At 37.9% G+C, this 17,040-nt stretch overlaps 1 protein-coding gene across 1 annotated transcript; it reads left to right on the plus strand.

Moving 5' to 3' along the window:
* Positions 1 to 260: 260 nt before the first annotated feature.
* LOC308421764 (serpin B9-like) lies at positions 261 to 9,428 on the plus strand (the record flags this gene model as incomplete). Its single annotated transcript, XM_080918197.1, has 6 exons — positions 261 to 428; positions 2,365 to 2,502; positions 2,956 to 3,073; positions 4,936 to 5,078; positions 7,473 to 7,628; positions 9,027 to 9,428. 6 exons carry the CDS (start codon positions 261 to 263, stop codon positions 9,426 to 9,428), a joined length of 1,125 nt encoding a protein of 374 aa, XP_080774323.1.
* Positions 9,429 to 17,040: the final 7,612 nt, after the last annotated feature.

The following is a 17,040-nucleotide window of genomic DNA, read 5'->3' on the forward strand; positions in this document are numbered from 1 at the left end:
TGTGTTTGTGTTCCTGATGAACTTTCCTTCTACCTATGTATATGAGAAAGAATGTAGTTTGGTCTTCTGTCATGGCCACACTTAGCTAATATAACACTGAAATTGGATAGACTATGACTAAAATGAATTTTTGAAGTTTAATTTTAAGGAGTTATGGTCATTGAAATAACCACCAGAGTCCCTGATTTTCCTGCCTCAGAACAATAATCATTCAGCTCTGTGTTGAGTTCCATATTTCCCTTTCTTCCAGAATCTGCATCATGAATATTCTGTCTGAAGCAAATGGCACCTTTGCCATCCATCTTTTGAAGATGCTATGTCAAAGCAACCCTTCAAAAAATGTATGTTATTCCCCTGTGAGCATCTCCTCTGCTCTAGCTATGTTGCTCTTGGGGACAAAGGGAGACACTGCAGTCCAGATATCTCAGGTAAGTTTCCTGTCTGAATCACAGCCATGTCACATGCATGTGAGCTGCTGAGAAGGAACAGTAGAAATATATACATACCCTGTTTCTTGGAGCAGGGGCTAAAGCAGAAGAAATACATTGTCTCCTCCAAGACTTCGTTAAGGGCAATGAGTTTTCTTGAGTAATAACTTGGGGGAACTCTCAATACTTTGTCTAAAATTCATTTACCCATAGTGTATAAATAATTTCATGCTATACCTGGTGGCAAAGGCCTTTAACTACAGCTACTAAGGAGACTGAGATAGGAGGATTCTAAGTTCAAGTCTAGCCTAGGAAAAATATATTCAAATTTTTTTAAAAAAATCTGAAAAATGGAAGGAGTATGCTGTTAGGATTATAACTTATGTTTAATCCCAAATACAGTAAGGTAAGGGGGAAATGTTGAAATTATTTGAGTTTGCTAAGATCTATATTATTTATAGAGCAAAAAACTTAGTAATTATTCATTGGCAAGTGGTTTGGCCAGGTTTCTATTCCTGCACAAAACATAATGAATAAGAAGCAAGTTGGAGAGGAAAGGGTTTATTCATCATACACTTCCTCATTGCTGTTCATCACCAAAGGAAGTCAGGACTGAAACTCAAGCAGATCAGGAAGCAGGAGGTGATGCAGAGACCATGGAGGGATGTTACTTACTGGATTGCTTGCCCTAGCTTGCTCAGCTTTCTTTTATTTTTCTCCCCCCCCCCACTGAATTTTTTTTATTAGAAATTCTCTGCATTTACACTTTAGATGTTATCCCTTTCCCACAATCCCCTCCTCCTCTCCCTCCTATTCCCTCCATAAAGGTGCTCCATCTCCCAACAACCCTTTCCCACCTCAACACCTTGGTGTTCCCTTCCTTACACTGGGAAATGAGGCTTTGTGAGACCAAAGGCCTCTCCTCCCATTGATGTTAGAAAATGCTGTCCTCTCATCTTGCTTACTTATAGAACTCAAGACTACCAGCCTAGGAATAGCACTACCCACAATGGGTGCTCCACTCTTGATCACTAAATGAGAAAAAGCCTTACAGCTGGATTTCATAGAGGCATTTCCTTAAGGGGGACTCATTTTTATTTTATTTTATTTTATTTTATTTTATTTTATTTTATTTTTTGTGTGTGTGTGATAACTCCAGCTTGTGTAAAGTTGACACACAAAACCAACCAGTACAGCAAGGAAGAATAATTCTTGCTTTTAATTTTATAACCCTCCTTGTATCAGCTAAGAGACTGAAGTGGATAAATGTGTGTAGCTAGTCTACATGCTGACTGGGCATTGGGTTGATTACTTTTATCAAGCATCCCGAGAGGATTCCAGGAGATTAGGAATGGGTTTCTGACCTCAGAGGGTTCCAGGACAGGCAGGAGTGCTTTGCCTGAGGAAAAACCTTCAGCATACAGCTTTTTCAGTGGAAGGTTATCAGTGTTGCTCTGTGGTTTACTAGGACTTACTTTTTTATGAAGATCCTTTCAGGTATAAGTGCTCATTTTCTTCATTTCCAAGTGTAGTTCATGAGGACATGACTATGTAGAGAGGCTTCTTCCTAATTAGTTCTCATGGTCCTTTCTAGGTTTTGGTTCACTAATAAACACTTTAGAGAACTTGTGTATGTGAATGAAGTGTGTGTGTGTGTGTGTGTGTGTGTGTGTGTGTGTGTGTGTGTGTGTACATAAACTTGTGTGCCTCTTTTTGTGAAGGTGGGGCAGGAGTCAGTGCTGTGTGTCTTATTCTAATCTCTATCTCCCCATACTGGGATGATCTCCATGCACCACTGGGTCTATTTTCTGTGTTTTGTGAGACACCAATTCAGATCCTTATGCACCTTACCTTCTCAGCCATCACTTTACCTTGACAATTCCTTTTGCAATAAAATGTTTCATCACTGAGCTCATGTTTCATTTTTACTTCCCAGGTACTTGGTTTGAACAAAGAGAAAGACATCCACCAGGGCTTCCAGCACCTTCTCAGGGAGCTGAACAAGCCAGACAGAGAGCACTCCCTCAAAATTGCCAACAAGCTCTTTGCAGAAAAAACTTTTGAACTCCTTCCCGTAAGTTAAATCAATAAAATGATGGCAACTAAATTCAAAGTAGTTGTTATATACCTTAGGAGAAGGACCATAGAGAATGGGAGAAAACTAAATATCAACTTCTACTTGGTGTGATGGTACACATCTAAAATATCTGTACTGAGAAGGCTAGGAGAAGAGGGCCACAAGTTATAGGCCAGGCTAGGCTACATTGTGAGACTCACTTTAAGATCCTTCCCCCTACCACTTAAAATTACAATTCTATAATAATACCTTGAAATATTTCATACTTCACTATGTGTAATTTTTTTCCATGTTTGGTTATTCCCACCTGCATAAAGATGTTTGTTGTTTAAGGTGATATGTACACTAATTTTAATTCTGTTTTCTTGAAGCCATATTTTACAGAATGTTATAAATATTGATTTATTATTATATTTTAATGTTACCTTCCTAAATATTTTCTTTCCAAAGACCTTTAAGGAGTCTTCTCTTCAGTTTTATTACTCAGAGATGGAGCAGCTCTCCTTTGTTGAAGCTGCAGAGGAATCCAGGAAACACATAAATGTGTGGGTCTCTAAAGAGACTGAAGGTAAGAAATTCAAGTTATTCTTCATTCCACTTTTTTTTGTGCTTTACATCTGCCCCTATCTCTTCTTCCTTCTATACCCTTTCTCTTAATTGACTTTCCTTTCATCTCAGGCTGTTTTCACAGTCATTTCAAAGTCCAAATCAATCAGACTCTCTAGACCACCTGGTATAATTTAGAGCTCAGGGAATTCATGGAGGTTCTACTCAGACACTTAGATTTTTTAATACACAGATGTTAGTATATTTCTCTAGGACAGATATTCAAATATGATGAGAACTCAAGAGCCTGATTTCCAGTCTAACGGTTTACATTAGAAGACATGGGTGTTCTAAAGTGATTACAGGTCATGTGACTCTACCATATCTGAGATGAAGATTCATGGATAGACTGTCCCCTAATCCTCTCCAATGTCTGCTTCTTCCTAGAGTCTGTACTGTTTCAGCTCTAACCACCTTTACCTCTGAAGAGAAATCCTGTTTCTGCTTCCATGGTTCCTGCAATTATTCCATTACTTATATTTGATGAAACCGGACTTGTTTCGCATTTAGAATACTCTGCCAGGACTACTCAGTTATAATACCTTGAAAGAGCCTCCCATTTTGGGATGAAGCTTCTATGTTTTGATATCAGATATGTCAGGTTCCAGCATTGGTCCCTTTGATCACTGAGATCATTTTCCGATATTTGAACCATTCAGATATCTCTGAATTACTAGGTACATTCTTTATAGGACAAAGTATAGAAGAAAGATCTTTTCTTAGTCTTCTCAATTGTTTACCTATTTCTCTCTAACTCTCATTAGAGTTTTGCCTTTGTGCCCTCTTGATTAGCAAAGATTGCATTGATCAGTGAGAGCATATCCCTTAATAGAGAAGAAAGAAATCTGTCTCCTGACCTTCATTTAGTCTTCCTGGGATACACTCCAAGATGTGAAGTAAAAATTTTTCCTCTACAAACTACTTTCTACCTTTTTTTCTCTGACATGTGGTATGTTAGAACTGGGCATGACTATGGAATGCTAGATGAAACTCTATATTTAACATTAATGTATTAATTACTAAGTGTTCTCTAGAGTACTAGAAGAATTGCATATTACAGAGGAGATTTAATTGATTAGCATACACAGTACAAGCTCCAATAGTCAATCAATCATTGACCATCTGCATGTGGAGAGGTTGGGAATCTGGTAACTGCTGAGTCTAGGATTTTGGACACCTCAGCAATCTTAGTCTGGCATCGAAGGCCTTGAGGATTCTTCAGAGCCACTAGTTTTGTCCTCATGATGGTCAAATCAATTGTCAGCTAAAAATGTCCAGTACAGTGGCCTGAGTAGACCAGATGCCCTCAGGAGAAAAGACTGAAGACAAGCGGGCAAGAGCAGAGCTGTTTCATTATCTGACCTTTGTATCTGGCAGCACAACAATGTGTTGTTCATCCTGGGGAGCTTTATCTCTATTAGTTATTCTTTCTAGGAAAAGTCATCACAGACCCCCCAGAGAAACAGGACTCTTAGCAGATTTCAGATGTGATCAAAATGGCAACAAAGAGTAGCCACCCCAGGGGATAAAAGTGTGTTCCTCCCACATTTCTTTCTTGTTTTGTTCTTTAACACCTTTTCCCAAACCTGCTTTCCATGAGAGACTTACTAATCTTCCTCCATCCTCTGCTTGATGTTCCTCCAGTATTCCTGAACTTGAGTTCAAAGCTATTTTATGGTGTTTTGTTTTGATTTATTTTTTAATATATTTATCTAAATTTGGCAAATTTGAACAGGTGATATTTTATCTGACCACATGTTTTATCACCTTATGTCTCACACTTGTTTAAAATGAACCTGAATGAAATCTCTGTTTTCTCAAAAGGCAAAATTCCAGAGTTGTTGTCAGTTGGATCAGTTAATTCACAGACCAGGCTGGTTCTCGTCAATGCCTTATATTTCCAAGGGACATGGGCACAGTGTTTTTCCAAAGAATCCACTAGAGAAATGTCATTTAAAATAAACAAGGTAAGGAACAGTATCCAGAACTTTGTGCCAGTGTGATTAAGAAATCCCATGGAAAACTTTAATCCTAACAGTGTAATTCAGGACTCAGGATAGAGATTGAATATACTGTGTGGGGCTGTGGCCTGGCATTCAGTTCAGAAAGAAAGAAATCAGGAAAGCACAAAAACCATTTGGTACTTATGTTTCTGAATGAAAGTTTAAACTTTGTACAGAAATGACAGGAATAAGGAATATTTGCTGCCTGTGTAAGTTTGTGCACAGATAGTGACTCTTACCACTTCTGATACTTTCTCAGTTGCAACCTCATTCGTGAAACACAAGTTTCCTTTTAAGTACATTAAAAACATTGAGGTGCTAAGGTAATATAAAACTTATATAGAGCATAAAATATGCAAACATTCATATAAGTGTTTTTAATTAAAATAAGCATTTTAAATTTTTGGTGTATTTACCTTATTAAACAGTAATTACATATTTCTAATATTGAAAATGAATGATTGAGATCTCAGTCTGAATTAGAGTGTAATTTGAATTAAAGTAGATTTTACAATGATCTACCCAATCCCTATAAAGTATAATTTACTGTATTTTTGACTGTTATGAATGTTAAGCTTCCCATAGGCTTTTTATTAGCAGCACAATAAAGAAGTTTATTTAAAAATGAGTTTTTGGGGGGAAGTTTAATTCTTATGATCGATAGATAGTCTGTAGCAACTTTTTATGTTTATTATATCATTTAATTGAAGTCTTCCCAGATGGCCTACTTTTGTATTTTAAAAATACTTCTAGACTATTTGAAATGAACCAACTGGAATAAATGACAAAAAGATATATGAGACTCTATCCTGATGGCTCCTAATTTGTAATGGTGGGCAAGAATTTTCTGCATTGTAATAGGTTATCACACTGTTTCTGTATCACAAAGATGCATGGGCATGTGTCCATATAGTTCCAATCTTGCAGTAATTTAACTTGGGATTTCCCTTCCCTCTGATGAGTTATCAGGATGTAACCCCACCCTCAGCCTATGAGTTTCTGTGCTCCTGAGTGTATTGCTCTGTAATAGGCTAGATAGTTATCATTCATCATGAATCTTTAAGCATGTAGGTTACATTGTCTAGGTTGTTTTCTGAGAGGATGTATCTGTCTGTAGTCTAATTCATAGCACTATGAACATATTATAGTCTCCTTTATAATAACTTTCTGTTATTTATAGTTGAATATGGTGTTTTGGTTTTATTTAAAGATATAATTGTTGACCATGTTAAATGGGGAAAATCCTATATCTGAAACATTAGTAGTATTTCTACTAGTGTTAACAAACTTTCTGAGATAGTCAAATTCAAGTAAGAAATGTTTATTTGGACTGATAAACCCAGAAGTTTCAGTCTGGATCCATTGTCCCAATCATTTCATGTTGTGATGGTTCAGTAAAGCAAGTTGGAAATGCATGCTGAAGGCTTCTACACCTCACAGAACTCAGAAAGCAAAAGAGAGAAACATCAAGGGGCTATAATGTCAATATGTACTTCAGGGGCACCCTTTCAAAGTATTTAGTTTTCTCCCACTTACCTCTATCTTCTAAAAGATTGACTAGCTGTTATTAGTGCGTATCTGGGGAGAAAGTCTTCAAAACATGAGCCTTTGTGGAATATTTAAAGCCAACTCCACAATAGTTTTAGAATATTAATATGTGAACACTAGGTTTATTTTCCTAGATAACTCATTGTCTTTATGTATCATATATACCTATACATAGATCATGATAATTTTTGGATTGTTGATTTTATTTTTCATCTTCATGTGCTTATATGTATGTGTGTGTGTGTATGTGTTTGTGGACCTGACACAATTTTTAAAAAGACTGTAAATTGAGAAATTGTCTCCATAAAATTGTTCTAGAGGCCAATCTGTTGGGCATTTTCTTGATTGCTGGAGAAGGGAACAGTGCACTGGGGGTGGTACCAACACTGGGCAGGTGTTTCTAAGTTATGAAAGAAAGCAAGCTGAGAAGTGGATGAGGGACATGCCAATAAGTAACATTCCTTTGTGTCTTAAGTCTGAGTTCTGGCTCTCAATTCCCTCAGCAAGAAAATGTAAATTGAGAGTTTAAATCAGGTAAATAGTTTCATCCCCAAGATGCTTTTTAGCATAGTATTTTATCTCATAAGTCAGACCCTAACAGCGACAGTCCCATATCTGCTGACATTCAGTATTTTTAATAAAACCAGGAAGAGGCAGGCAGACATTGTCTAAGAGTTCACTGAATCATGAATACTGTTTATATTGTGAGTACTGAAAATTTCATTGTAAGCCCTGAAGTTAACTGCAGCTCATTTGGAATCTTTGACATCTTTCAATAATATGTTTTATGTCATGTATTTATCTGTTCAGGATGAGAAGAGACCAGTGCAGATGATGTGTCAGGAAAACATGTTTAAGCTCGCCTATGTGAAGGAGGTGCCAGCTCAATTGCTGATGATACCATACAAGGGCATGGAATTGAGCTTGATGGTCTTGCTCCCAGATGATGGTGTGGATCTCAGCAAGGTAAGCCAGTATTGTCCACAACATTCATTATTCTAAGTGTCTTTAAGAACAACTTAGTGTCCCTGGTGTCCTTTATCATTAGGACAATGATTTTTACCTTATTTATTTTTATTTAAGGGGTGGTACAAATTCAGCTTCAAGTTATGTGTGAGAACATGTTCTTGGACTCAAGTCTGTTTCCAAGATTTTCAGTTTAAGCTTTGTTCCCTTACCATATGAAATAAACTCATTACTAAAATGGGAGATGGCTACCTAGTAGGATGAAATCAGGGCAATTCAAATATTTGAACTTAGCAGAGTAGTTATAAAATAGGTTCCTTCCATAAATATAACTGATGTCATAATCTTTGTCCATATTTTAATATCTGAGATTATAAAATGAACAAAAATATGCATTTTTAGTCAGCTAAGAAGAGGTATCAGACAAGTTATTATTCCATTTCTTGGCTTCCCTTGCATCAGGATTCCCCACAGTGTGTAAGCCATCCTCTGAATGGTGGGCAGGGGAGTGTGGATGATCTAAAGGATCTTTGTAAGCAGAGCAGCTCCCCTGGCTCTCAGCATCATAATTGTGCCATCATTTCTATAGGGTGTTAGCTAGTTTTTCATCACTGACAAGATGCCTGACATGAATAACCTAGGGAAGCAAGGATGTATTTTGGCTCACAATTTAGAGAGTTTGCATCAAGTTACATGGTACTATAATTGTTTGGCATTGTGGCATCTGCACGTGGCAGGGAATACAAACCATTTAGTTAAGAGGAAGCATAGAAAGGAGAATGGACACACAGGATCAAAGATGAGCTTCCATGAAACACCTCCAGCAAATATAGTTTTCAATTAGCTAGACCCATTTCAGGCCTAAAACTAGCTGCTTCCAAAAATGTTGCTAAAACCTTAAAAACAAGGGTCTGCTATGAGGCCTTCTGGTGAAATTTTACATTCAGACCACAAGAGCTCACAAAACACATAGAGTTCTGCCCTCAATCAACTGCCCTTCTGGTGTGGCTCACAAGAGTTATTTCTTTCAGATTTCTAATTTTTATTTTAGTAGCAATGATTTACTATCTTTAAAACTAAGTCTAGTCCAAGAAAACAAAAAAAAAATATAACCAAATCATAATTATCTGGACATGAATACCTGTCAGAATAAAAGATGTCTCAGAAGTGACTTAGGAGAGGACAGCTAGGTGTTGCTATCCTGTTCTGCTTCATATCTCTGTCCATCAAGAATGACACATATAAGCTAACAAGACAAGGAAATCCACATTCTGCCTGGCTATGTGTATACTCTGTGACAGTGTATGACAATGAAGGTTACTGTGAATAGGAATGCCTATGTGGCTCTGGTTAAAACATCAGCTGTGAATCTGATAGTCTCTAATTCTCCTTTGTCAGGTGGAAAATGATCTCACTTTTGAAAAGTTAAGAGCCTGGACCAAACCAGACAACATGTGGTACACTAATGTTAACGTTTTCCTTCCAAAATTTAAACTGCAAGAGGACTACAATATGAAATCTCTGCTTCAGCACTTGGGAATGGTGGATGTATTTGAAGAGTTCAAGGCTGACTTATCAGCAATGTCTCTGAAAAGAAAGCTGTGTGTGTCCAAGTTTGTTCACAAGAGTGTAGTGGAAATCAATGAGGAAGGCACAGAGGCTGCAGCAGCCTCTTATGAAGACTGCGTTTGTACTTGCTTTGGTGGTTCTTGGTTCTGTGCTGACCACCCATTCCTTTTCTTCATCTGGCACAACAAAACCAATAGCATCCTGTTCTGTGGCAGGTTTTCCTCTCCATAAATGCATATTTACTATGTGGTGAGAGTTCTTTCTTCAACATCTCAACCACTTCTAAAGCTTTTTCAGGATGAGCATGTATGCAAAACCATGGTCTAAGATAAAAACACTTTCTTTCTGTCAGCCTGATCTTATAATGCCTGTTTTTATCTGTGTCATGAATGCCTCTGTGCCCTTTGCCTACTTATGTTTAATGATGCTATTAGATCCTCTGTTTTTCCTGATACCCATAACTTATAGTCAACTATGTTTAACCAGTTATAAGTAAGTTCCCTGTGTAAAAATGCCAATATGGGCTGGAGAATAGGCTCAAAATCAAGAAACCTTGTTACTCTTGCAGAGGACAAAAGGACATTTCCCACTACTCACATGACTGCTTACAAGCCCTGAAATTTCAGTTTTCATCCATGACTTAAAGTTATGGTTTCTACTGGCTCTTGCATGCACATATGCTATAATTCTCAGAAATTTACGAAGAAATTTAAATTTACATACAAGTAAATTTGAAAAAATAAACAATTTTTTAAGAATAGTGACATGTGCTTTACCAATGGTTGAATATTGATTATGTGGCTCTATTTATATTGAAGAATGCATAGTCTTCATAGCAGCCATGGAACATTCTCTAAAACTGATTCTGTATTAGTACCTAAATTGAATTTTAACAAATAAAAGAAAATTGAAGTAAGGATTCCTAGTCTACCTGCTCTTTGCAGAAAAAAACTCACAAAACCACAGCAATAAAAACTCAGAGCAGAAATTGGCCAAATAGAAACAAAAACAACCATTCAAAGAATCAATAAAACCAAGAGCTGGACCTTTGAGAAAATTAACAAGATTGATAAACCCTTAGCCAGACAAACTAGAGGGCAAAGAGAGCATATAAAATTAACAAAATCAGAAAGGAAAGTGGAGAAATAACAACTGAAACTGAGGAAATTCAAGAAATTATCAGATCATACTACAAAAGCCTATACTCAACAAAGCTAGAAAACCTGGAGGAAATGGATAAATTCCTAGACAGATACAAGATACTAAAGTTAAATCAGGACCAGATAAACCATCTAAATAATCCCATAACACCTAAAGAAATAGAGGCAGTCATCAAAAGCCTCCCAACCAAAAAAAAAAAAAAAAAAAAAAGCCCAGGTACAGATGGGTTCAGTGCAGAATTTTATTAGACATTTATTGACCATAATACCAATACTCTCCAAACTATTCCACAAAATAGAATCAGATGGAACTCTACCTAACTCATTTTTTGAGGCTTCAATAACCCTCGTTCCTAAACCACACAGAGACCCTACAAGGAAAGAGAACCTCAGACCAATCTCACTTATGAACATTGATGCAAAAATACTCAACAAAATCCTTGCAAACCGAATCCAAGAACACATCAAAACAATCATCCATCATGATCAAGTAGGCTTCATCCCTGGGATGCAGGGATGGTTTAACATACGGAAATCCATCAATGTAATCCACTATATAAACAAATTCAAAGAAAAAAAACACATGGTCATCTCAATAGGTGCTGAGAAAGCATTTGACACAAATCAGCACCCCTTCATGTTAAGACTCTTGGTAAGAACAGGAATCTAAGGCCCATACCTAAACATAATAAAAGCAATATACAGCAAACCAACAGCCAACATCAAACTTAATGGTGGGAAACTTGAAACAATCCCACTAAAGTCAGGGACTCGATAAGGCTGCCCACTCTCCCCCTACCTATTCAACATAGTACTGGAAGTCCTGGCTGGAGCAATTAGACAGCAAAAGGAAATCAAACGGATACAAATTGGAAAGGAAGAAATAAAAACATCCCTATTTGCAGATGACATGATAGTGTACTTAAGCGACCCTACAAATTCCACCAGAGAACTTCTACAGCCGATAAACAAGTTCAGCAAAGTGGCTGGATATAAAATTAACTCAAAAAAATCAGTAGCCTTCCTATATTCAAAGGACAAACATGTGGAGAAAGAAATTAGGGAAAAGATACCCTCCACGATAGTCACAAAAACCATGAAATACCTTGGTGTGACTCTAACTAAGCAAGTGAAGGACCTGTATGACAAGAACCTCAAACCTCTAAAGAAGGAAATCGAGGAAGATCTCAGAAAATGGAAAGATCTCCCATGCTCATGGATTGAAAAGATCAGCATTTTAAAAATGGCCATCTTGTCAAAAGCAATCTACAGATTCAATGCAATCCCCATCAAAATTCCAACCCAGTTCTTCATTGAGTTGGAAAGAGCAATGTGCAATTTCATCTGGAATAGCAAAAGATCTAGAATAGTGAAATCCATATTCAACAACAAGAAACCATGTGCGGGAATCAAAGGAATATGGAGAAAGAGGAACACTCCCCAATTTTTGGTTGGATTACAAGCTGATACAATCACTCTGGAAATCAGTTTGGTGGTTCTTCAGAAAATTGGCCCTAGTACTACCTTAAGACACAGCTATTCTACTCCTGGGCATATACCCCAAAGACACTCCAACATATAAAAAGGACACATGTTCCACCATGTTCATAGAAGCCTTATTTTTAATAGCCAGAAGTTGGACTAGAACCCAGATGTCCTTCAACAGAGGAATGGATACAGAAATTGAGGTACATTTACACAATGGAGCACTACTCAGCTGTTAGAAAAATTATTTCTGAAATTCCTAGGCAAATGGATGGAACTAGATGCTATTATCCTGAGTGAGGTAACCCAGTCACAAAAGCACACATGGTATGCACTCACTGATAAGAGGATACTAGCCCAAAAGTCTCTGAATACCCAAGAAACAATTCAAAGACCTTATGAAGATCAAAAAGAAGGAAAGCCAGAATGAGGATGCCTCAGTACTTCTTAGAAGGGAAAATAAAACACTGAAGGGAGGAAATACAAGGACAAATAGAGGAACAGGGATTGAAGAAAAGATTCTTCAGAGACTGCCTTACCTGGGAATCTACCCTGTATGCAGCCACCAAACCCAAGTACTATTGCTGATGCCAAAAAGTGCTTATTGGCAGGAGCCAGAGATAGAAGCCTCCTCTAAGCCTCTGCCACAGTCATACAGGTACAGTTGAGGATGCTTGCAGCTATCCATTGAACTGAACACAGGGACCCCAATGAAAGAGCTAGACAAAGGACTGAGGGAGCAGACAGGGTTTGCAGTCTTATGGAAAGAACAACATTATCTACCAATCAAATTCTCCAGAACTCCCAGGGACTAAAACACCAACCAATGAGAACACATGGAGAGGCTCATGGCTTCAGTTGCATGTGTAGCAGAGGCTCTCATTGTCTGGCATCAATGGGAGAAGAAGCCTTTGGTCTAGTGAAGGCATGTTTTTCCAGTGTAGGGGAATGCCAAGGCACTGAGGTGGAGATGATGGTTGGGAGAGGGAGCAATATCATGGAATCAAGTGGAGGAGTAGGGTATGATGGAAGTAGGGAAAGAGGATAACATCTGAAATGTAAATTAGAGAATATCCAATTAAATGTAATTTAAAAAAGTGACAAAGACAAACACATCTTCAGAGTAAAGGAAACCAAATTTTCCCAGGAAACAAGCTGAAGTTGCCATTCTAATACCAAATAAAATATACTTTCAACCAAAAGTTATCAAAAGAGATAGAGAAGGATACTTCATCTTCACCAAATGAAAAATCTACCAAAAGTCTTAATTCTGAACATCTATGCCCCAAATGTAAGGCTACCCACATTCATAAAAAAAAATATTAAAGCTCAAATCACACATTGAAACTCATATATTAATAGTGGGAGACTTAAACAATCTACTTTCACAATTGCACAGGTCATTGAAACATAAACTAAACAGAGACACAGTGAAACTAACAGAAGTTATGAACCAAATGGATTTAAGAGATATCTACAGAACATTTCACCCCAAAACAAGAGAATATACCTTCTTCTCAGCACTTCATGGAACAGGCTCCAAAGTCCACTATATAATTGGATACAAAATAAATTCAACAGATATAAGAAAATTGAAATAATCTCAGGCAGTCTGTCAGATCACTACGGACTAAGGTTGAACTTCAACAAGAACAGAAACAACAGAAAACCAACATAGTCATGGAAATGGAACAATTCTGTGATCAATGATTACTTGGGCAGGGAAAAAAAATAAAGACATCAAAGACTTTATAGAATTCAATGAAAATGAAGACACAACATACCCAAACTTATGGAATACAATAAAAGCAATGTCAAGAGGAAAAGTCATAGAACCAAGTGCCTTCATAAACAAATTGGAGAGATCCCATACTAGCAACTTTAACAGCACACTTGATAAAAACAAATCCATATTTATCACCCTAAACAAACTCACATATATGTGTATCAGGGACATCAACACAAAACTAGATACACTGAATATAATAGGAGAAGGTAGGAAATTTCATGATCAGAACATTAATGGCTCAGGTTCTAATATCAACAACTGATAAATGGGACCTCATGAAACTGAAAAGCTTTTGTAAGAGAAAAAATACAGTCAATAGAACAAATTGGCAACCCACAGAGTGGGGAAAATGTCTTCACTAACCCTACATCCAATAGAGGGATAATATCCAAAATATATAAAGAACTCAATAACCTCCCCAAACCCAAATAACCCAATTAAAAAATGGGTTACAGGGGTAAGCAGAGAATTCACAGTAGAAGAAACTCAAGTGGCTGAGAAGTGCATAAGAAAATGGTCAAAGTTCTTGGTCATCAGGGAAATGCAAATCAAAATAACATGGAGATTCCACTTTACATCAATCAGAATGTCTAAGAGAAAAGAACTCAGTGACAAGAGATGCTGGCAAGAATGTAGAGAAAGAGGAACACTCCCTCATAGCTGGTAGTACTGCAAGCTGTTATAACCACTTTGGAAATCAATCTGGCAGTTCTTTAGAAAACTAAAAATAGTTCTACCTGAAGACTAGCTACACCACTTCTACGAATATAGCAAAAAAAAAATTAAAAAAGAATATTCTACTATACCACAAGGACACATGTTCTATTATGTTCATTGCAGCCTTATTTTTAATAGCCCAAAGCAGGAATCAACCCAGATGTCCCTCGATGTGGCTCATTTACACAATGGAATACTACTTAGCTATTTTTTTAAAAACCATATGAATTTTGCAGGCAAATTAATGAAATTAGAAAGTATCATCCTGAGTGAGGTAACCCAGAACCTAAAGGAGATATATAGTATGAATTCATTGATAAGTGAATATTAGCCAAAAAGTACAGAATATCCAGGGTACAACCCACAGACAGTAAAACGTGTATTGTATAACAAACAAAATGCTCAAGAGAGGATGCTTCATTCCCACTTAGAAGGGGGAAGGAAATAATTATGAGAGTCAGGGTAAGGAAGCAACCTGGGTGGGAGAAGGGAGGAGGGAAAAAAGGTACAATATAAAGTTTTAGGGTGGGGGTTACGGGAGAGAAGCCCAGAGGGCCAGAAGAATGAATGAAAATATGCAGCCTTGCGGGTGGGGAAACTTTCTAGAAAGTATCAGAGTCTTAGGGTGAGAGACTCTCAGGACTCAGTGGGTATGACCTTAGCCAAAATGCCCAACAATGGGGAGAGAAAACTCCAAGAGTCAACCTCTAGTAGATTGTCATGACCTTGAGTAGAGGGAAGTTGTTACTACTCATCCCACAGTCAAGATTTCTGACCCAGAACTGTTCCTGTCTAAAAGAACTTCAAGGACAAAAAAAAAGAGACTGAAGACTAGGAGTCTAACATGGCTGTCCTCTGAGAGGCTCTACCAGCAGCTGACTGAGACAGATAATATACTTACACCCAACATTTGAACTGAAGTTAGGGACCCCTATGGTTGAATTAGAAGGAGATTTGAAGAAGCTTCTATGAGGGAAGGGTAACCTCATAGAAAGACCAGCAGTCTCAACCAACTCGGACCCCAGAAAGCTCCCAGAGACCGAACCACCAACCAGGTAGCATAAAAACTGGTCCAAGGCCCCAGCACATATATAGCAGAGGACTGCCTGGTCTGGCCTCAGAAGAGGAAGATGAGCCTAACCCTAAGAGACGAGGCCCCAGGGAAGAAGGAGGCCTGTTGAGGGAGGAGAACCCTCTCAGAGGAAAGGGAGAGGAAGACTGAGGCGAAAAACTGGAGGAGGGGGAATACAGAGGGGAGGACAATGGCTGGAATATACATAAATTGCTTGGTAAGAAATCATTTCAACCATAGTAGTCTGTCCCCTTTCTATTCTTACCTGAAATTCTGCTGTACCAAGAAACCATAAGATCTGTGCTCAGCTACCGGTGAAGAACAGTGTAAACCTATAAGGAAATGTGCCTTTGCTTTCATTTAGTTTCTGTTTTAAGGAAGCAGAAGTTGGAATCAATTAATCAGAACTCATAAAATTTATGGAAAATTAAGGATTTCTAAAAATATTATTAATAATTATCACAGCCTTCATGGTGTAACCTTAGTAAATAAAATACTGGGTTTGAGCTCTCTAATCTGGAGAAAGCAAAAGAATGACAAGGAGTAGAAAAAAGGATGAGAAGGGAGAGGGAAAATGTATGAGAAGGGAGAAAGCAAAAAAGGAAGAATGATGAGAATCCTCTGGAACAAAAAAGTACTTGAAGTGACAACATGCATTCACTACTGACTCCTTGTCATTACTGAATTAGAACTATTTCCATTCCTGCTTTCCTTAGAACCTGGCTCACATTGAGACTAAACCCCTGCAAAGGACATTAAAATTTTAGAGATCATATTTGAACATTTATCAAATGGGGCTAGGCCTCATTTAGAGAGCCCGATTGGAAATGTAGAAAGCTTGTGCAGAATTCAGAAGAGGAAAATAGTTCCTACCAGTTAAGATGGGAAGTTCTTGTTACAGGTTAGTTAGTAGCTAATAAAACTCAAGGCTGTTGCTTTTGCAAAGGTCTGAGTTCTTTGTCTGGATTCTTACTACCTCTACCTGGATGGACTGGGTCCAGGAACAATTATTAGGGACTGCAAGGGCATGAAGACATAGACATAGATGTTTAGAAAAGCTGGTGTCCAGTGAGGTGAGGACAACTCAGAGTCTGTTTCTTATGACAGCACATGGGTTGGATGACTAGTGTAGACAGTAGGTGTCTGTAGGCAAGCAGTTTCTGACTGCAATTTAAAGGAAGCAGTAGCTGCTAGTGTTTGAGATAGTGGTACAGTGGCATCATGTTTGTACTCAGGCCACTGAGGAAGGCTCTGCCATCCTTCTGAGCCTCATCCAGGTAGGGCTTTGTCCCTAATGTGGGGCTAAGGAATTGGAGTCCTCCACACATGGCCTCACCCATGCTGGTAATACACATTCATTCAGAAACTTACCCACTCTAGACTTCTTCCAATCTCTATACCTAATAGAGCAGATGAAAAAATCTAATGGAGTCTATCATAGTAATTGAAGATAGCAAGCCACATCTAAGTTGTCATCTGACATTCAGACAAATCAGAAAGATAAAAGCCAAATTTCCTAAATCTGCACAGATCCCTCTGCTTTAATTTGTACAGAAGCAAGTCAGCTTTCTGTTCCTGAAAGAACAACTACAATAACAACAGCAACCAAGCAGAAACAGC

This window comes from Micromys minutus (genome assembly GCF_963924665.1).
Source record: "Micromys minutus genome assembly, chromosome: 6".
In the NCBI taxonomy this organism is placed as follows: domain Eukaryota; kingdom Metazoa; phylum Chordata; class Mammalia; order Rodentia; family Muridae; genus Micromys; species Micromys minutus.